This window comes from Macrotis lagotis, chromosome 1, assembly GCF_037893015.1.
Source record: "Macrotis lagotis isolate mMagLag1 chromosome 1, bilby.v1.9.chrom.fasta, whole genome shotgun sequence".
Taxonomy (NCBI): domain Eukaryota; kingdom Metazoa; phylum Chordata; class Mammalia; order Peramelemorphia; family Peramelidae; genus Macrotis; species Macrotis lagotis.
In genome coordinates this window covers 63,067,008-63,087,138 of record NC_133658.1, presented here as the reverse complement: position 1 = coordinate 63,087,138, position 20,131 = coordinate 63,067,008, and the positions used below count along the sequence as shown (strand labels likewise).

General features: G+C 41.9%; 1 protein-coding gene across 1 annotated transcript in view; it reads right to left on the bottom strand.

Moving 5' to 3' along the window:
* The window catches only part of ATP6V0D1 (ATPase H+ transporting V0 subunit d1), a 106,801-nt gene that overhangs the window by 12,108 nt on the left and 74,562 nt on the right, over window positions 1–20,131 (bottom strand). The window contains exons 3-4 of the mRNA XM_074202415.1: window positions 5,438–5,616; window positions 2,273–2,352 (exon numbers count right to left, since the gene is read on the bottom strand). Of these exons, the coding sequence (XP_074058516.1) occupies window positions 2,273–2,352; window positions 5,438–5,616 (259 nt within the window). The remainder of the gene's footprint in view (window positions 1–2,272; window positions 2,353–5,437; window positions 5,617–20,131) is intronic.

Genomic DNA, 20,131 nt, shown 5'->3' with positions numbered 1-20,131 from the left:
CTCTCAGCTTCCTCCGCCACCACCCCATTTTTTTCTGGGGGTGGTTGAGGTGCCTGGCTAACCAGGAGGCCTGGCTTCTGGTACCTGGCCTCTTGGCCTCCAAAGCCCAAGGTCTGGCCTCTGGCTCTTCTGTCCTTAAACAGCAGTTTCAGGCATAAGCTAAAGTCAAGTGTTTTAAGCTGGAACTCTTACTAACTCTCTGGATTACTGGATTACTAGTTCAGTCTCTTCCTGGCAGTTTACAGAGGAGGGAACTAAGGCTGGTATTACAGAGGTCAATTTTGGAATCAGGACTGCTGGGAGGCAATCCTGCCTTAATACTTAATCTTGATGTGACCACGACTAATTCTTCCCTATCTCCCAGGGAATGTTATAAGGAAAGTGCTCTGAGGCTCCTTCACCAGTGGATCCATCACTTTGGGGACTCTTTTTGAGTCAGATGTAATGAGGAAGTGCTCTGCTCTTGGACAGCTGCTAGTCCTGTGGCAGAGGCAGGACTCACCCCCAGAGTATTCTGGCATCCAAGATTGTACTCTATTCACTGTGCCAGCCTGCTTTGTTCAAATAGGAGTTATGGTTATTAAGTGATTTGCCCAAGCTCACAATCAAGAGTCAAGCCTGGGCTCTTGGACTCTGTCTCCATTGAAGTTTTCACTACCTTATGTGGCCTTTTTGAGGCTGAGAGCCTCCTTCAGGCTCTCCAGCCCCATCATCCCAGGGGCTATATCTGATCCTGTGGGCCCCAGAATTCCACTCTGGCCACCATTCTGCCCTGACCACTGTGCTCTTCCTCAAAGTGTTTGCCACTAGGATCAGGAGACTGGCTTCTCTTGTGGGATATGCCTGGAAGGGCAGACTCTGTCTTTGACAGATTCCCCTTTTAGAATACTTTCTGGCTAGAGCAGATTCAGAGGGGCCAACCTCTCCCAGAATCAGAGGTTGGGCTAAATCTTGAGTTTGAGATACCCAACACCTCCTTTATCTTTACCTGCTCCCTTAAACATCCTAAAGCTCTACCAGACAACAAATCAGAGAAGTTGGGAGGCAAGTTGGTTTTCTGGAGACAGAGTCATTTCCCTGCAGACAACAGCTCAGCTTAGCTCACCACCTCCTCTCCTACCCTCCCCTAAGGATAAGATGGCAGAGCTGAAAGGGACCCTAGAGACCATTTCATCCTGTTATTACAGATGAAGAAAAATAAGGTCCAGAAAGTTCAGTGACTAGCCAAGCAGTGCCTAGCAGAGATAGGGTTGGAACCCAGGCCTTCGAATCACAAGTCCGTGACTTTTTCCATTCCAAGATATTGTCTCTGCTGTTCAGTGAGCTGGCACCCTGAACTTCTAGAGAACAAAGGCCATGCAGAAAGTTCACAGGCCCCTGCTGAATACTCTCAAACTGAAGGCAGATGGGGAGCGAAGGATACCAGCAGCAGTCCTTTCAGAATTCCATTCTCCCCTTCCTGCCCATGAGGACCTGGTCTTACTACTAAGAGGCTTGAGAGTTAATGAATCAGGCCAGTTCCTTTGCTGAACAAAGGACCCCAGTAGCAGGGGCTGGGGGAAGCACATCCCACCATCCTGGGCTCTTCTTGCTGAGATTGGCAATCAAGCCTGGGGAGGGGTTGTCCCACTTGTGTACCCCTTCTCCTCAGAGGGTCTAGGTGAGAAAAGGCCTGAGAGGTCATGTCAGTCCAAGGTCCTGTCTTGGCTTTAAGAGAAAGGTGACTTGAAGAAGAGTAGAATGACTTGCCTAGGGAAGTTAGGGCAGAGAGGGTGTGGAATGCCCATCTTCAGGCTCCAGATCCAGGACTCTTTCCCAGTTCTACAGCCCCTGTCCTTGTCTTGTCCCTAGTGAAGTTCAGGGAAAAGGGACCAAGCTGTGACCTTCCCTGCCTGGGCCTGGGTGCCCACTCCCTGGCAAGGGGTGTGTATAAGGAGGGTGGGGAGCAGTCCCGAGCCAGCTCCAACAGGCCACAGCACATGGCGGTGCTCAAGCTGATCTTATCTGGGCCCCACCGAGGGTGCCCCGGGGATGGAGAACCTGTTCTCAGCCAGGTCTTCACGCTGCACTGAGCCCCTGGGAGCAGCACCTGGCTCAGCCCAAGCTCCAATGTGAGGCATAAATCACCCCCCCAAACATTCCGATCCGCCAGCAGCTGGCCAGAGCCTGGTGGAGGGCCATGGTGGGGCAGCTGGCTGGGGAATCTTTCTCAGGTTCCCTTCTCACCCTTCCACCAGTCCCTCAGATGAGTTCTAGGGGGGGTGAAGGGTACCTTGTACAGAGTGTTGCGGATGATCTCGATGTTCATCTCGTCGAGGTCCTGCTCAGAGATGCAGTCTTGGAAGAATGCAGCTGAAAATGGAGAGACAAGCAGGGTAGGGAAGAATTTGGCAGGCAAAGGCACCTCTCCTTGGGGCCAGACTCCTTGTGAGGGAGGCCTAGGGGAGAGTAGGGATGGAAGGAGCGAGGATAGGCTCAGAGGAGCCTGAGGAAGGGACTGGACAATGCAGCTGGAGCTCAGGCAAGAATCCAGCTCGGGGTAGGAGAGGACAGAGGGTCCCCCCCACCCCTCTGACCTCCCCACCAAAGGTTCTTGGAGTCAGCCTCCCTGCCCCAGGATTTGCTTTAGGGAAATCAAGAGTCTTCTCCAGGCATCCTCTCCATGACTCTCTCTTGGATTTCTAAACTGCTTGGAAGTGGAGAGGCAGAGATTCGGTAACACATTTGGGCTGATTTAGGGCTTCTTCCTTGCACTTTTATTTTCTAGAACTGATTTATAAATAAGAAAACTGGCAAGTGTTGGGGCCATAACATGATCTAATCGCCTCTGGTATTGACCCAAAAGCAGACAATGCCAAGGACATGCTTGCATAAGAGGCCATAACTCCCCCTTCTCCCTAATGCACATTCTCTCGCCTCAGTGTCCACCAACTGGGGCCAAGATTCAATGAGACCACCAGTTTCTGTGACTTTCTCCTAGGTTCTACTTGAGGGCCTGGAAAGATAGACAGTATGTGGAGACCCAAGGGAAGAAGGTGACTATCAATCTATCCTTAATGGGAATTTTTCTCTTTTATTCCTAACCATCTATCTATTAGATTATCTTTTTTTTCCCCCTTTTTTAAGGCAATGTGATTAAGTAGCTTGCCCAAGGCCACACAGCTAGGTAATTATTAAGCATCTGAAGCTGGATTTGAACTCAGGAACTCCTGACTCCAGGGCCAGTGCTCTATCCACTGCGCCACCTAGTTACCCCTCTATTCAACTATCTTGACCTATATTGACATTCATTTATTTTGGATCATTTATTCATTTTAGGCCAAACTAGTCTTTTTTCTCTGTACTGCCACTAGTAATAGTCTGGTCTAGTTGAGGTAGTCCCTTCTTTCCTTTGGATGCTAGCAAAATCTTATTGAAAAATTCAACTACTGTTTGCAGGGGAAGGGTAATGAAAAGGACAAGGAAGGAGCAAGGAGCATGACTTCCCCTCCTTCCCTTAGGACACTCACTGCCTGCTAAGGTTGTATTGGTGGAGAGAAATCTGGTACAATTTGGACATCTAAGATCCTAGGTTTAATGGAAATAACGGTAAAAAATGAAGGTTGGGGATAGACAAAGACCTTGGATGTTAATTAAATTCAACTCTATGATTTTATATAGGAGGAAGATGAGGTCCCAGAGTAGTAAATAGGGCCAGACCTTTTGTTTCCTGTCTCCCATCCTAGAACTTTTCCCATTCAAATACATAGTACTTATGGCAAAGAGGATGTCATAAGGAAACTGGAACACCTGAGTTCATCTAAACCTCAGTTGCTTCACCTATAATATGAGAACAATATCTATGCTTTTCCCCCTTATAGAGTTATAGTTTCTTTTTTGTAAAAATAAAAACATGAATTGTTATTCAGTCTACACAGTGTTTAATCAATGTAATCTTCCTGAAAATGGCCATTGTATGGATTCATTTTGCTAGACTACAATTATTTGTTACAAGGGTTCTTACCTTCTTCATTTTCTATCTCTCTATGTCTTTCTCTCCCCCTCCCTCTGTCCCTCCCTCCTTCTCTTCTTCCTTCCCAATTTTAATTGAGAGGAGGGAAAATTCAAGAACTGGAGGTTTAGCAATAGTTAGATCGAAATAAACAGGGCCACTAGAATTTTTTAAACAGCAAGGGGGATGGTGACAAAAATACACAAAATAGAGCAGAAAGTTCAGAAGGAAGCACAGATAAGCAGGACAGTTTTGAAAGTAATGTGTATAACATATATATTAAAAAACAAAAGCAAGTGGGATGACTGGAGACTCATGGTTTCTATACAATGTTAGAGCTCATAATAATAAACAAAACAACTAAACTCATATTTGACTTGCTCTTCAAGACTACTGTACTTCCTATGCATATATCAGAATCAAACAACAATCCAAGAGCAGCTGTCATGGATTGCTCAAAAGTTCACACACCAAAGACATACATGTCATATGTTCATCAGATTTACATGCGACATAAAGTTGGAAAGGACAGTTAGCTAGCATTTGGAACAATAAAATTAGTATCCAAATGAATTTTGACAGTCTAGAAGATTGGGCTGAATCTAAGATAAGATTTAAGAGGAATAAACAGGAAGTCTTACCCTCAGATCCAAAAACTCAAGTTTGCAATTAGACAAGATGGGGGGGGGGGGGAGAAGGGGAGAATATGCTAGAAACTCATTTGAAGAAGATATGCAGGCTTCAGTGAAATGAAAGCTCAATGAATCAAGACTATGATTTGGTAGTTGAAGTGTGTGTGTATGTGTGTGTGCATACACATTCTATACTATATCCTTCTCAAATGGCATCTGGAATACAGCATGTACCCATTTTAGGTAACCCATCTTAGAAAAAATACATGGCCAAATCGGATACTGGCAAAAGGTTCAAGATCTCCATTAAACTGGTTGAAAGAACTAGAAATATTTAGTCTGGAGAAGACTTCGAGGAAACTAGTTATTTTCAAGTATTTTAAGGCTTTAACATATAGAAGAGAGATTAGGCTTGTTATTTTGACCCAGAAGTTAGAAGGAGAAACTGTGGGACGGGAGGAAAAACCCTTCTAACAATGAATTTTCCCAAAGAAGAATGACTGCCCTTCAAGGTGAACGCTATTTGGGAACTGTGTTGTATGGGAGAATCTTTTTCTGGAGTGAGTGACTAGCTGCCTCTGAGTTTCCTCCCAATCCTAACATGCTCTGCTTCTGCAAAACATGAGCTAAGATTGGCCTTGAAAAGTACCGTACCTTCCCCAAATCACAGACAGTCTATTCTCTGCCTTTCCATCCCTCATCTTGAAAGCAGGTATGGGAATGGGAAGAAGATAAAATTCTGGAAATCTGAAAGCCTAGGCCCTAAGTAAACAAATGAGACAGATTGGGTAGGATGGGGGTCATCACTACTTACCAAGTGGGGTATCCACTAAGATGGCGCTATATAATTCTGCTGGAGTCTGAGCAATGTTCACAGCCTCCATTTGCTCAAAGCTGCCAAGTGGGTGGCACTTGGGCACAAGTTCAGCAATGGAACGCTGATGCAAGGTCCCTGTTATCAGCAGAATAACGTTGTCGATCATGTAACTGTAGCTGGAAAGGAAACAAATACAATGGATATCAGAGAATTTAGGTAGAGTGGGCAGAGATGACCAAGCAATGGGCCTTGATGGTGGGCCCCACCAGTGTTGCTCTATTGTTCCCTTGGGCCTCCTTCACATTATCTGAGAGCCAGTATCACAGTGTGGTCAGTGGAGCAGAATGGAAACACCATGGGAATGAGGAGGACTCAGGGTCAGGTGCCAGCTCCATCACTTAACTAGCCTTGTGATCCTGAGAAAAATCATTTCACCTCACTGCACTTCAGTTTCCATTTATACAATGAGAAGACATTGGATATGACACTCAAAGATTTTCCAGAGAATTCAATGTGGTTTTGAAATGTAAATAAAATACTGTCTGAAGATAAAGGGGCAACTAAGTGGTGCAGTGAATAGAGCACTGGCCCTGGAGTCAGGAAGACATGAATTCAAATCTGCCCTAAGACACAATAATTACCTAGCTGTGTGACCTTTGGCAAGCCACTTAACCCCACTGCCTTGCAAAAACCAAAGACCAAAAACAAAAAACAAAAAACCGCTAAAAAAATAAATTTACTTTTATACACTAAAGACAAATTCAAAATTAACATGCTAAAACAATGTTTACTTTTAGTTTTTAAATTTTAATTTAACAAAAATGCAAAAGAGGGGGCAGCTAGGTGGCGCAGTGGATAAAGCACTGGCCCTGGAGTCAGGAGTACCTGGGTTCAAATCTGGTCTCAGACAGTTAATAATTACCTAGCTGTGTGGCCTTGGGCAAGCCACTTAACCCCTACAAAAAAAAAAATGCAAAAGAAGATGTTTTAATCATTACTTTCTTTTTTTGTGACTTTCACTGTTCCAAACTGCCCCAAATCAATCATCTTCAATCTCATGCACTATTAAGAACAAAATTAGAGACTACAGACAGGTTTTACCCAAGTCAGATGGAGGATAAAGTGTGGGCCTGTATTTGGACAAATACTATCAATGTGAGTTATTATTATAGTAAACTCGAACTCTTCCCAGAACAAACTAGGAGAAAAGGGAGTATATGATGTCAGGGGCTTCCTAGTTAGGTCTAATGTTTTGAAGAAGTCATACTGTCCTGGGGCAAAGTGAAGGTGGGAGTTACCAGCTAATGATAAAAAACACCCAAAACAAACCCTACTGCCATTATGGTAGAGAATGCTAAAGTAACAAGACCCAGAGACTGCCCCCCTTCTGTTCTTTCTCAGTTTGTCTGTTAACTTTATAGTGAGGTAACAAGTACCATCTGATATCTCAGAGGGGAGAGAATGTCAAAAGTCTCTATTTCAGAAAGCAGGAGAGTCCAGTTGGGTTGTTTGAAACAAATGTCTCAGTCCTGTGCTATTTATCATTTTTAGAAAGGTACAGATGGCATAACTATTCAATCTTCAGAAGATATAAATCTGGAAGGGACAGCTGACATGCTGAAAGACAAAAATCAGGATCCAAAGAAATATTCAACAGGTGGAATGTAAGAAGAAGAGATTTTCTAAGGTCAAACTAAACTATTACATTTAGGTTCAAAAACATCACCTTCACAAGAAGACAATGAGGGAAGCCTGGTTAGTCAGTATTTGTCTGAGGAAGATCTGGGGGTTATTCAAGCCCTTCTGTTAAAAGACAAAGCAGTTGAATATCATGGAGGTTTAAAGACTTGGGCAAGGTCTCACTAGGAACATCAGATTATTTGAATTTAGGTCTCCTGACTCTCAGGTCAGTGTTTCTTCTACTTGTTTATGCTACCTCCTAAGTCATTAGATTCAATTGCCAAATTTTAGGAAGGACATTGATAAGCTGAAGGGTGTCTTGAAGAGAGCAAAACAGAAGGATGAAGGGCCTCAAAATAACATGACAAATGAAAGGCCTTGGGATAGTTAACCTGGAAGAAAACACCAGCTGTTCCACTTGTAGCCTGGCCCTCAGAGACACTGTGGGGTGAAGGGTAGAGAGACAACTCTTGGTGAGAAAAGGTAGTGACTAACCCTACCGATTGGGAACTTACTGCCACACATGGGGCATGAACCCCGAGGAAGAGGCAGGAGGCATCAGGATAGTCAAGCCCTTACCTCCACCTTGACCATTATCTTCCCTTAGACCCTGATGGACAATATAGAATCCTGAACTCAAGAGTCTTAGGAAAACTAGCATACTCCTATCACCAGACTTGCTTTCAGTTCAGCTCCCATTAGCCATCATGAAGAAGAAATCATTGTAGAGAAGGGACTATCTTCTTTAATACCACAGGTATCAACTGCTAACCAATTGCCATCAACAGGCAAACAAGCAGAAGAGCCCTGGGGTGACAGGACTATCTCCAAGTTCCAACCAGACCACCAGTTTTCAGCCTAGCCCTCATAAACACCATCCAAGGAAACAACTCCTAAAGAGTCAGGAGGACTGAGCGTCCAATCATTCCCATCAAATACCAATCAATTGCTGCTCGCAAAGCAGGCAAGTTCACCTAGCTGAAGCAGCAAATCACTTTTGAGGGAGACACTGAAAGTACCACAAGCCCAATCATTACTTCTACCTAGACACAGCTGAAATCTTCCATAGGGGCTGTCTTTTTCCCATTAGAATGTAAGCTCCTTTAAAATCAGGGATTATTTTTTCTATTTGTACCCCAGTGCTTAGCAGTGGGAACATAGTAAAATCTTAATAAACTCTAACCTGGAGGTGATTCTGATGTAGTTTTCAGGTCAGTTGTCTATTTGTATCTCATTGCTTACTAGTATTTCATCAATTCATCCAACATGAGCAGAGTCTAAGTGTTTAAAGAACAATTGCTTGAAAGAGGGCTTAAATGTATTCTACTTGGCCCTCCACGGCAGACTAGGAACAACAGGAGTAAGTAGCAAAAGGGCAAAATTAATGTAAGGGATACTATCCAAAAGCATGGGACAAAGCTTGGTGACAGAGAAAGTTTCCCAAGGGGAACAGAGCAGAATTTAGAGGAGGGTCCATAGAAAAGATGGCACTGGTGCTGACCTGCAAAGGTGGATAGATGTTCCCTGGCAGGGGAGAGTCTCCTGAAGTCTCTAGTGAAAAATTTCAGCCCTTCTGTATTTATCCTGTACATTCTGACATATTCACATTTGTCCTTCAATTAGAATGTAAGCTCTTTGAGGGAAAGATCTGTTTTTCCCTCTATTTCTATCTCCAGAGTTTGGCATGGTGCTTGGTACAGATTTAGAGTTAAATGCCTGTTGACTAACTGATAGAAAATGCCTTGAGTAAAAGCTCAGAGGTATGAAAGTACAGAGCAAGCTAGGGTTCAATTTTACTGAAACATAAAGAAATGATAAGAATACTAATTAGGAGCCTTATATAGTGCTTTAAGGTTTACAAAGAGCTTTTTCAAAGATAATCTCGTTTGGTCCTCACAGGGACCCTGAGAGGTATGTACTATTATCATGCCCATTTACAGATGAGGAAATGGAAGCAGAGAAGTTAAATGACTTGCTCAGGGCCACATAGCTATGAAGTATCTGAAGCAGAACTTGAACTCAGGGTCAATTCTATCCACTGTACTACCAAGGTGCTACAAAATAAGACTGATAAAGTAGGGTGCTGCTAAAATATAAGGGATCCCTGACATCAAACAAAGAACTTTAAATTGACTTGAAAGGCAACCAGGAACTACTTAAGACTTTTGAGCAGAAGAATGACATAACTAGCTATACTTAAGAAATATTCTGATCGTGCTAAAAGACCCAATATAGTGTGTGGTATAAAGGGTGCAGGGTTGGCTTGAGTACTGGGAATGCATCAGTTTAAGTCCTATAGTTCATACATAATGACTCTTGTGACCCTGGGCACTAGGACTTTAATGCTCCAGGCAACTCTAAGACCATCAGTTGTAGAGAAAGTGATGATGTTATATTGGAAGAGGTTGTTTCCTCATAAGGAGATCTTGACATTAATGAAATCATATGTGTGACCCCAAACTTAAGTTAAAAAGAGAGAAGGTTAGATATATCTGAAGGAGGGACTTAAGAGATATCTAGCAGGGGCCATCTGGAACTGACCAAACAAGGCTGGGGAGAGACCAAAGAACAGAAGAGGAATGAAAAAGGTCATTGATGTAGAGATAGGACAACTAAGAGTTCATCTGTAACCACAATCACCTCTCGAGGGAGATTGCACCTAGATAGAAAATAAGAAAATCCCAGAAGACAAAAGTCATGCAGTTAAAATTAGAAGGGAAACAATTAACTAGAAAGTCGATCCTTGTGGCAAATTTTTCTGTTAAAGATCTATTGTCAAATATACCTAGTGAATGACTGGAAATACAGAAGTATCATTATCCACTAAATAAATGACCAAAGGGGTAAGAGTAGGATGCTCTTGAGGCAAGAGAACTGCCAATGTCATTTAAAAAAATGGCCAAAATCACATATTAGCAATAAAGAAAATGCAAATTAAAACAATTTTTAAGTTCTCACCCCTATGAGATTAGCAAAGATGACCAAAAAAAGGAATAGGGTGCTTTTGGAGGTCAGAAACATAAATATATTGCTGGTGAGTGATGAATGGGTTCAATAATTCTGGAAGCAATTTGGAATTATACTCCAACTATAATGAAATTGTGCATAACTTTGACACATCATTAAAAATACTCCCCAAAGAAATAGGTGACCATTAATTGAATAATGGCTAAAAAAAATGTGGTATATAATTGACTAAAAGAATAAATTTGGGAAAACTTGAGTGTTTATATGAACTGATGCAAGATTAAAAGTGAGTAGTATATAGATCTATGTTTAGCATGCTTATACATGTATAGCCTATATTGGATTGCTTTCTGTCAGGGGGAGGGGGAAAAATGTGAAACTTAAAACTTTGCCAAAAAATGATTGTTGAAAATTACTGTTGCATGTAGTTGGAAAAATAAATAAAAATATTTCTATAAAGGTAACAATATTATAAAGGGAATAAAACTTTAAAGACTTAAAAATCAATTATTATGTTCCTTTTCTAATTTTAGCTGCATTGTAATTAGATCAATACAGTGATCAAGGAATTTTTACTCCAGAAGACTGATGAAGCATCCCTCCCTCCCACCCACCTCTTACTTGAAAGGACAACTGGTCAAAATGAGATATTTTCAGGAATGACCACTATAATACATATTGTTTTGTTTGTTTCTACTTTTGATAGGAGGGTTTTTTTGAGAGAGTACCCTCCAAGTGGGGGATTTGGAGGGAGAGTGACAGTGATAAGGAAAATTGAAAAGAACCTCAATAAAACATTTGAAAAATATACAGAAAAGACGCTAAAATTTGGAAGGGAACTCAAAACAGGAAAATACTAGTAATACTACACTAAATTTTTATCACATTGTTGTCTTTGCATTAATTGTTCTCCTGGTTTGGCTTACTTAACTCTGTATCAAGTCATAAAAGTCTTTCCAAATTTCACTGAAACCTTCCATTTCATCAATTCTTGTTTTTACCCCCCCCCCCATATATCATAACTTGTTCAGCCATTGCCCAGTTGATCGGCATCCCTCGCTTTCCAATTCTTTGCCACCATCAAAGAAGTAGCTATAAATATTTGTGTACATCTTTGGCTAAAGTTTGTTTTGCCTAGAACTAATCCTTTCCTTAATCTACTTTCTCCCTCATTTCTTCCCTTTTGTTTCTCTTTCCCTCTTGTTTTTCTGTTGAGTGAAATATGTATGTTTGTATTTTCTTCTTCTTTACCATTTCAAATAAGTGAGATTCAAGTGTCACCCATAGCTTCTCCTTGTTTGTATAGAATAGTTTGCAGTCTTAGTTTTACACCCTGATTCTGTGAGATTCCCCCCAATCTCTTCCAATGTTCATTTTCCCTCCCTTTCCTTTTATTCTTTTAAGAACCATAAAACATAACAAAACTACTCACAAATGTTCCCTACATTTAGATTCCCTCTGACTCCTGAATATAGGGCTCAAAAGACACATGTATCACCTCTTCATATTAGAATATAAACAGTTTAGTCTCTTATGATTGTTCATTCAAATTTACCTTTCTATCTTTATATTTGTGTTTGTGCTTCAAACTTTCTATATAGCTTTTTTTTTAAATTAAGAATGCTTAAAAATCTTTTGTTGCATTTTTCTTCCTATAGGATTTTACTTAGTGTTTCTGGATAAGTTATTCTTGGTTGTAAGTTTAAATTTTTTTGTCTTCTGGAAAATATGAATATCTCTACTCCTTAGAGTGATGGCTGCTAAAATCTTAGGTGTTGTTGATTATAGTGTCTGGGTACCTGAATTCTTTCTTTCTGGCAACTTGTAGCATTTTTTTTTTAGTTTCAGCTGAAAATTCTGGAATTTGGTGATAATTTTCTTGGGAGTTTCATTTTGGATTATTTTCAGGAAGTGAACAGTAGATTTTTCTATTTCAGTCTTCCTTTAAGAGTTCTTGAAATACTCACATGGGTCATGACTTTTAGGTAGTTCAATGATACTAAATCAATCACCTTGATGTGTTTTCTAGTCGACTTTTTTCTTTTTAGATTTTTTTTTTTCAAGGCAATGGAGTTAAGTGACTTGCCCAAGGCCACACAGCTAGGTAATTATTAAGTGTCTGAGGTTGGATTTGAACCCATGTACTCCTGACTCCAAGGCTGGTGCTCTATCCACTGCACCACCTAGCTGCCCCAAGTCAACTTTTTTTTCAATAAGGAACCTTATATTTTATTCTTCCTCTCCTCTATCTCCCCCCCCACCCCATCTTTTTGAATTTGTGTTCAATATTTTTGATTGTCTCATGGAATGAACAACTTGTACCTGGTAATTCTACTTTTCAGGAAATATTTGTTGCTTAGGCAAGATTTTGTACCTCTTTTGTACCTGTTAATTCCCTTTTCAATTATTTTTTTTCAATAGCTCTCATTTCTTTTTTAGTTTTTTCCTCTAGTGCTCTCACTTCATTTATAAAAATATTTTAAACTCTTTTCTAACCCTTAATACATTTCTTCCAGAAATTCCAGCTAAATTTGTATCTGAGTTGTATTTATGTTTGAGGCTTTGCTTATAGATGTTTTGGAATTATTCCCTTCTTTTGTGTCATGCTTTGAGGGTCCCTGTCATCATTTAAAAGGTGGGATTCTTTGTGGCTCATTCTTTCAGTCTACTTGCTGACTTTGGAACTGATCCCTGGGCTGGGCCCTGCATACTTCTGGAGGGAATGTCTGGGCTGGTCCTGCTGCTACTCTCTGGGGAGTATCCAGTCTTGTGTTATTCCATGATTTCAGGGACTGTTCAGGGTGGGGACCCACAAGCTTTCCTGGTCTAATCCAGAACAAAGTCTAGGTTTGGGACAGAACAAATGCCTATGGGATTGCCTTGTTTGGATATTTGGTGAGGTGCTAGTGGACTTAGCCACTACGAGCCATTTGGAAAGTTTTGCTTATTCAGAGCACCAGAACTTTGGTCTGTGATCTTTCTCCATTCTTGAGGTCTCAGAGAATACCTTAGTCCATTTGGGACCTGGAACTGGACAGTGAGTCAAAGGGTTGCCATTTGGCACCTATTCACAAGATTAGGGATCCATGATGGATGGAGGATGTCTTGCCCTGGTGCACAGCCTCTCCCTGCACTGGAATGTTCTGTACTTTGCTCCTTGCTAGACCCTTCTGTAGACCTCTCATCTCTTTATGCCAAGCTAGGCTGGAAATATGTCTCATTGTGATTATTTTTTCCCTTGGATTACCTTATCAAATTTTTTTTTTTTTAGGATTTTGCAAGGCAAATAGGGTTAAGTGGCTTGCCCAAGGCCACACAGCTAGGCAATTACTAAGTGTCTGAGGCGGGATCTGAACTCAGGTACTCCTGACTCCAGGGCTGGTGCTCTATCCACTGCACCACCTAGCCGCCCCTATCTACCTTATCAAAATTTAGCCTGGAGAGTTTTTAGATATGTTTGGAGGTGTATGTTTGAGACTGTACAGAGATCACTGTACTTTTTCTTCCTACTTTGCCATCTCCTAGAGAAACCTTTTTCCAAAAATTTAACAGAAAAGGAGAGGGATAAAGGTAGCTTGATAAGCTAGATAAGAATCAAAGGAAGGTGGTGGCACACTGGCCATCAAATAGAACTAATAATGTTTGTAGGCAGTTAGCAGCCAATTGTGTGGGAGAGAATAAATATCCTTAAGGTGGGTATGACAACTATAGCCAAGCCCTGGGGAAATCAGGAGGCAAGGGGATCAAGAGAGCTGTTAAAAGGATCAGCTTCACTGAACAGCACTGAACAGGAATAAGGAAGGGTAATGACGTAGTATGGCCCCATTTTGAGCAGCTGAGGGATTGATTATATCCCATCACTGTTGTTCTTCAAGTAGAGGATGAACTTGAGAACTTCTGGGGTCCCTCCAACCCCAAATTTAGGGTTCTAGGGTTCTATAAAGGAAGGGCAGAAGGAAGCTAGTACTAGGGACCAAAAAAAAGCATACCCTGCCAATTCAGAAGGAGTCCAGCCAGGACATAACTCAGCTTTCTTCTAAGGAGTAATAATGTATAGTGTAGAGGGGAGGCCACAAGGCACATTGGAGCCTGAACAGATAAGGGTGGAGAGTTTCTTCATACAAAGCCTGCCAGCTCCAAGAATCACTAGCAGGTGAGTGACAGGAGAGTTGACACATGGGCTACCTGAACACCCAGGGCTAAGTATCACCTGTTTAGGTTAGGCCTACAGGTGCAAACCACTCCTGAACACTATCACGTGTGTAGACTGTCATCCCTTTCAAGGGAATATTTTTCTGTATATACCATAAAACCTAACCCAAAGCTGAGCACATAGTAGGTACTCAGGAAATACCTGTTTAGTTGAATTAATAAATACTACACCCAGGACAGTCTTCTGTTCCAGGTGAACACACACCCCTCTCTCTTCAGAGACAATAAACAGGTATGGCACTCAAGAGTTTGGGAACAGTATTAAAAAACAGACTCTCCCTTCCCTCAAGCTGGGCTCTGTGGACACGGAGTAATGCTCCCACAAGGCTCTCCAAGTTGAAACTTCCTTGTAATGAAAACCAAACCAGACTTGGGAGAAAAAAAAAGAAAAACTTTGGCCTAAGTGTACATCTTGGAAGGAAGGAAGCAACAGTGGAGATGAGACACTTGCTACCCTGGGCCACCAGTCTTCAAGGAGGGCTCCCACCAGACTCTCCCAGGCTCTGTTGAACTTGAGCCTTGGAGCAGCCCTAGACTGTGGGAAGGCACTGTGGTCTGACTTTAATTTGACCATCCCATCAGCTATCATCAGAAGAGAGAACACAAATCATTTTTAAAGTGATCTTGGTTGACAGGGCCTGGGAATTCCAGTGCTTGGAGACTGCACAGTCGATATGCATTTATTAGTACTTACCATGTGTTAGACATTGTGCTGAGTATTGGGGATCCAAAGAACAAACCAAAACACTCAGTCCCTGCTCTTAAGGAACTCAGCCTAATAAGTGAGACAACTCGTAACTAGCTAGATACAAACAAGACCTATATGGGATAAATTGGTGGCAGTTTCACCAGATGATAAAGGAGTACTAGAATAGATGTCTTATAGAAGGGGGGCCTTGAGGGAAGCCAGGAGGGGGGAACTCCACATGAGGGGTCAGCACTAGTGACAATGACTTGAGGCTGGAGTTGGACAATCTTCCACATTGAACAGCAAGAAGGTCTGTGTCATAAGACTGCAAAACACAGGGAAGGGAAGAAGTATTATAAGCTTTGACAGGTGGGAAAGGGCCAAGTTCTGAGAGGATTTAATGACCAGCAAAGGATTTTATAAGTAATCCTGGAGAAGCTAAGGTGGGCAATGGAGTTTACTGAATAGGCAGATGATTGTTCAGAAATGTACCTTAGGAGGATCAATCTGACAGCTGAATGCAGGAAGAACTTGAGTTGGGAAAAACTTTAGACCAGGAGAGCAACTTGAAGCTACTGCAATGGCAACTCCCAAGGGAAGTTGAGTTAATGAGGGCCGGCAACAGGCTGGTGGCAGAGGAAGGGATGTATGTAAGAAAGGTGAAGAAATAATCAGATACATGAGGGGAGGGAGGGAGGGAGAGAGAGAGAGAGAGAGAGAGAAAGGAATAGTATGTGTGTGTGAGTGTGTAAGGAGTCCAAGATAGCACCTGGGCAGCAAGCCTAATCTTGGCAACTGATGGTATGTGGGGGGGGTGGGTGAGACAGAAGCAGGACTCAAAGATGGCAGCCTAAGCAGCTGGAAGTATCAGGAAATTAGGAAGGGAGAGCTGGGGGGGACGACAAAAATGTAATGAATTTAGATCTGCATATCCTGAGTCTTAGGTGTGAAAAAGACCTCCAGTTCAAACTATCCAAACTGTAGAGATATAAGACTGGAGGTCAGGAAAGAGTTGGGACAAATCTACATCATCTGGAGAAAGATAACTGGATCCATGTGAGCAGAAAAGATCACCAAAGGAAATACAATAGTGTAAAAAAGAGAAGAGAGGTGGGGCTGCTAGGTGGTGCAGTGGATAGAGAGCACTGGCCCTGGAGTCAGGAGGACCTGAGTTCAAATCCGACCTCAGACACTTTCTAATTACCTAGCTGTGTGGCCTTGGGCAAGCCACTTAACCCCACTGCCTTGCAACCCCCCCCCAAAAAAAACCAAAAAAAACCCCACCCCAAAAAAAGAGGAGAGGTGAGCACGGAACTGTGGACTAATTAATATGGCTGGCTGGCACGACCTGGGTGAAAATCTAGCAAGGAAGACTGAGCAGGCATGGTCAGAGAGGGAGGATGAGAACCAACCAGGAGAGAACAGATTTCTACTCATAGATTATTCGGGGCCTGGGCACTGCCATAGTCATCTGCTTTCAGGTCAGTGAGGAGCCATTCTAGAGCCTTCTGCTGCCCATGGGGGGGCAGGTGGGCAGCCTGCTCAGCCATGCTCCATCTGGGTTATACCTGTCTGCAGGGGCTCATCTTCACCAAGACCCATCCTTAAGGCTATTCCTGGGGACACCAGGTCCTTCAAGTTTGGCCAGAGTAGGAAGAGTCAACAACTGCAAACTCCATTTACCAGTTGTCACTGTGGGGTGGCCTGCACAGCACCTTTCTTTCCTAAAATCTTAACTTGGGTGAGAAGATTCCCTGGTTCCTCTATACCCACATTTTCCCCGGCTTTGGAGGAAACTAGGCATCTGGCTGTGGAAAGCAGCAAGCAACCAGAGAGGGAAGGGGAGAAGGGAAGTTAGGCTGTTACTTTGAATAGGCAGGATGGTATAGTACAGCCTTGATTTTCTCATTTGTAAAATGGGAGAGTATCCCCTATTGGAATGTTTGTCTGTTTATTAACTGAGGTCATGGTTCAGGACTGTAAGGCCTCAGAATAGGTTGAATTAGATGACTTCTAAAGTTCCTTCAAAATGATCACATAATCACTACAACTTTTATATCAGGTTTGCTATGTGCCAGAAACTTTATAAATATTATTTCATTTGACCCTCACAACAGCTCTGCTAATATTTCCATTTTACAGTTGAGAAAACTGAGGCAGAGATGAAATGACTTGCTCAAGGTCACGCAGCTAGGACATATCTATGGCAGGATTTGAACTGAGGTCTTCCTGTTGCCAGGCCCAGCAGTCAATGTATAGCCTTAAGGATGGGTCTTAGTGAAGATGAGCCCCTGCAGACAGGTATAACCCAGATGGAGCATGGCTGAGCAAGCTGCCCACCTGCCCCCCATGGGCAGCAGAAGGCTCTAGAATGGCTCCTCACTGACCTGAAAGCAGATGACTATGGCAGTGCCCAGGCCCCGAATAATCTATGAGTAGAAATCTGTTCTCTCCTGGTTGGTTCTCATCCTCCCTCTCTGACCATGCCTGCTCAGTCTTCCTTGCTAGATTTCCACCCAGGTCATGCCAGCCAGCTACCTTGTAAGCTCCATGTGTTTCAGTTTTCTTATCTCTAAAATGACTGAGTTGGATGAAATGATCTTTAAGGTTCTCAGAAATAATCTCTTGTGGATCTCATGAATGCCAAAAATAGATGAATATATAAACTAGAGCATAACACCCTTTTCAGAATGTTTTCTATGCAAAGATGAAAGAACATTCTACCTATCACATCTGTTTATGAGCTAAGTATGGACTTCAAAACTCAAATTCCTGAATTTATATAGAACTATTAGAGAGGATTAATGATTTTGCTCAAGAAATCAGTTCTCAAAATGAAGCTCTACATTCAGAAACTATCTCCAACTTGATTCAGTTGTGGTCTTTATTTCTTTATTTCAAAGAATGTATTTTTATTTTTACTTTCCTAGTGAACAAAATTAATTTCTGACCCCTTTTTACATTAAAAGAACAACAACAAAAACCACAAGAAGACAACAATGCAGTACCTAGCTCATAAGAGAGCTGTAAGCAAAGTGCTTGGTAGACTTTAGAATGTTAAAGAAATGTGAATTGTTAGAAGTAGGAGTTTAAGAAAATCCTGTGGGATTTGGTCTGCTCATCAGTAAAACATTTATGGGGAAGGAGGCAGGAAGGAGGTAAGGGGAAGAAAGAAAGAGTTAGACTGTATTATCACTAAGACTCCTTTTAGCATCAAAATTCTGTGATTCTAACCACCAAGAGAATTATCAAGAGACTGGAGAGAACCAAGAAGAGAAGACACAAAGGGATAAACCCATTGAGCCACGGCCAAGATTTGAGGAGCCGAAAAACAAATGGAGAAGGCTGTACAAACACAGATTGCCCAAGCTGTGGCTGACTCAAAGGCCCTAGAGAGATGTGGGTAGATCCCACTGACCACATTTTTTCCATCTCCCCAACATTTTATCCATTGATCATGGACCTAGGGAACCTCTGTCTCTAAAGAAAGGATGGAGCAGACAAAACTTCTTAAGCTTCTTTTTGGTTGAAAATGGGTATGAGGAAGAGAAAAAACTGCTCATATCTGCCTAGCAAGTCATATACCATAGAAAGTGGCAGATAGAAGAAGACTAATAAATCCACAGTAAAGAGTATCCAAGAAGAAAGACAGAAAGAGACAAAAGGAAAATATGGCCTAATAGATAACAGAACTGAAGAGGATGGGATTCATGAGGAATATTTCTATGGAAGAGATACATTATTTAAAAATAACAGCTAGGTGATGCAGTGAATAGAACACAGTTTCTGGAGTCAGGAAGACCTGAGTTCAAATCTGACCCCAGACACTTAATACTTATTTTTCTGTGTGCCTTTGAGTAAGTCACTTAACCCCATTGCCTTGCAAAAAAAGGGGGGGGGGGACAGTAAATTAGAAGATTGGTGGAGCAAGATCGAATATTAAAATGATACATTCATTCAAGGAAACCTAGGAATCAGGTGTGTTGGAATTGGACAAAGAATGAATAGAGAAACCAAAGTGATGTACACAACAGACTACCTGGGCATAAAGAAGAAATAGATAAAGAATGTGGGAAATAGATAAAATAATCTAGCATTAAGGCTTGATCTAATAGGGAAGAGACAGATTATCAGGATAACTGTTATCTGTACCAAAAGTAGAGCAATTGTTAAGTTTTTGACTTGTTTCAATTATAATTTCTAAAAAGTAGAGGGAATGATTAGATAAACTCCTAAAATGGACCTGATTCTGATCAAAGAGGAGTTAGTTACTGAAGGAAAAATGATGGGATTCTTGGATTAAGTGACTATTGCATTTTAGAATTTGTGAAAGAGGAAAGTAAAGTCAGGGTATAGTCTGGCATACACTTTAGGTTTTGAGAAAGTGGAATAGGTAGGATCCCATGGACAAAGAAAGCCAGCTAATGTATAACTTATATCAGATTGCTTACCATCTCAGGGAGGTGGGAGGAGAAGCAGGGAGGGAATGATAGAATTTGGAACTCAAAACTTTTTTAAAAAGTCAAAAATGGCTTTAACATACAATTGGGGAAAAATAAACTATAGTTAAAAAAATAAAGAACAACAAAAAGAAAAAAAAGAATACCATTTTGGACCCAAGTTCCTCTAGCTAGCCAGTTGCACTAAGCTCTCTCTTTCCCTCTGGGTGCTGCCCCACTGACTTTCTGTCCTAAGGGTTTAAACTTGCCTCTTCAGTGTCTGCCATGGATAATGATATAGCTGCCCTATTACTAACAACGGTTCTAGAATGTGAAAAGCTGGTTTTGTAGGAGATAATGTCCCTCAGGCTTTCTTCCTCTCTTACTGAATGCCCCAGACATTAGAGTAGGACAATAGGTATAGGCCAAAAAGACAGCTACATGGGGGTTGAGGTCCAGAGAATAGGTTTTCTGACACTGAAGTATTCCACTGAATGTGGCATTACCATCAACTGTGCAACATGGAGAAGATATGGCACTGTGTGTATATATAATGAGCTCTGTGTCACACTCAGAAGCCACTTTGAACCCAAAAGTTAAAAGAGAAAATATGACACACATCATGTTTGAGGCCTTTGATACCCCAGTCATGGATGTTGCCATCCAGTTGTACTGTCCTCTAGGCTTCTTACTTGTACCATCTGT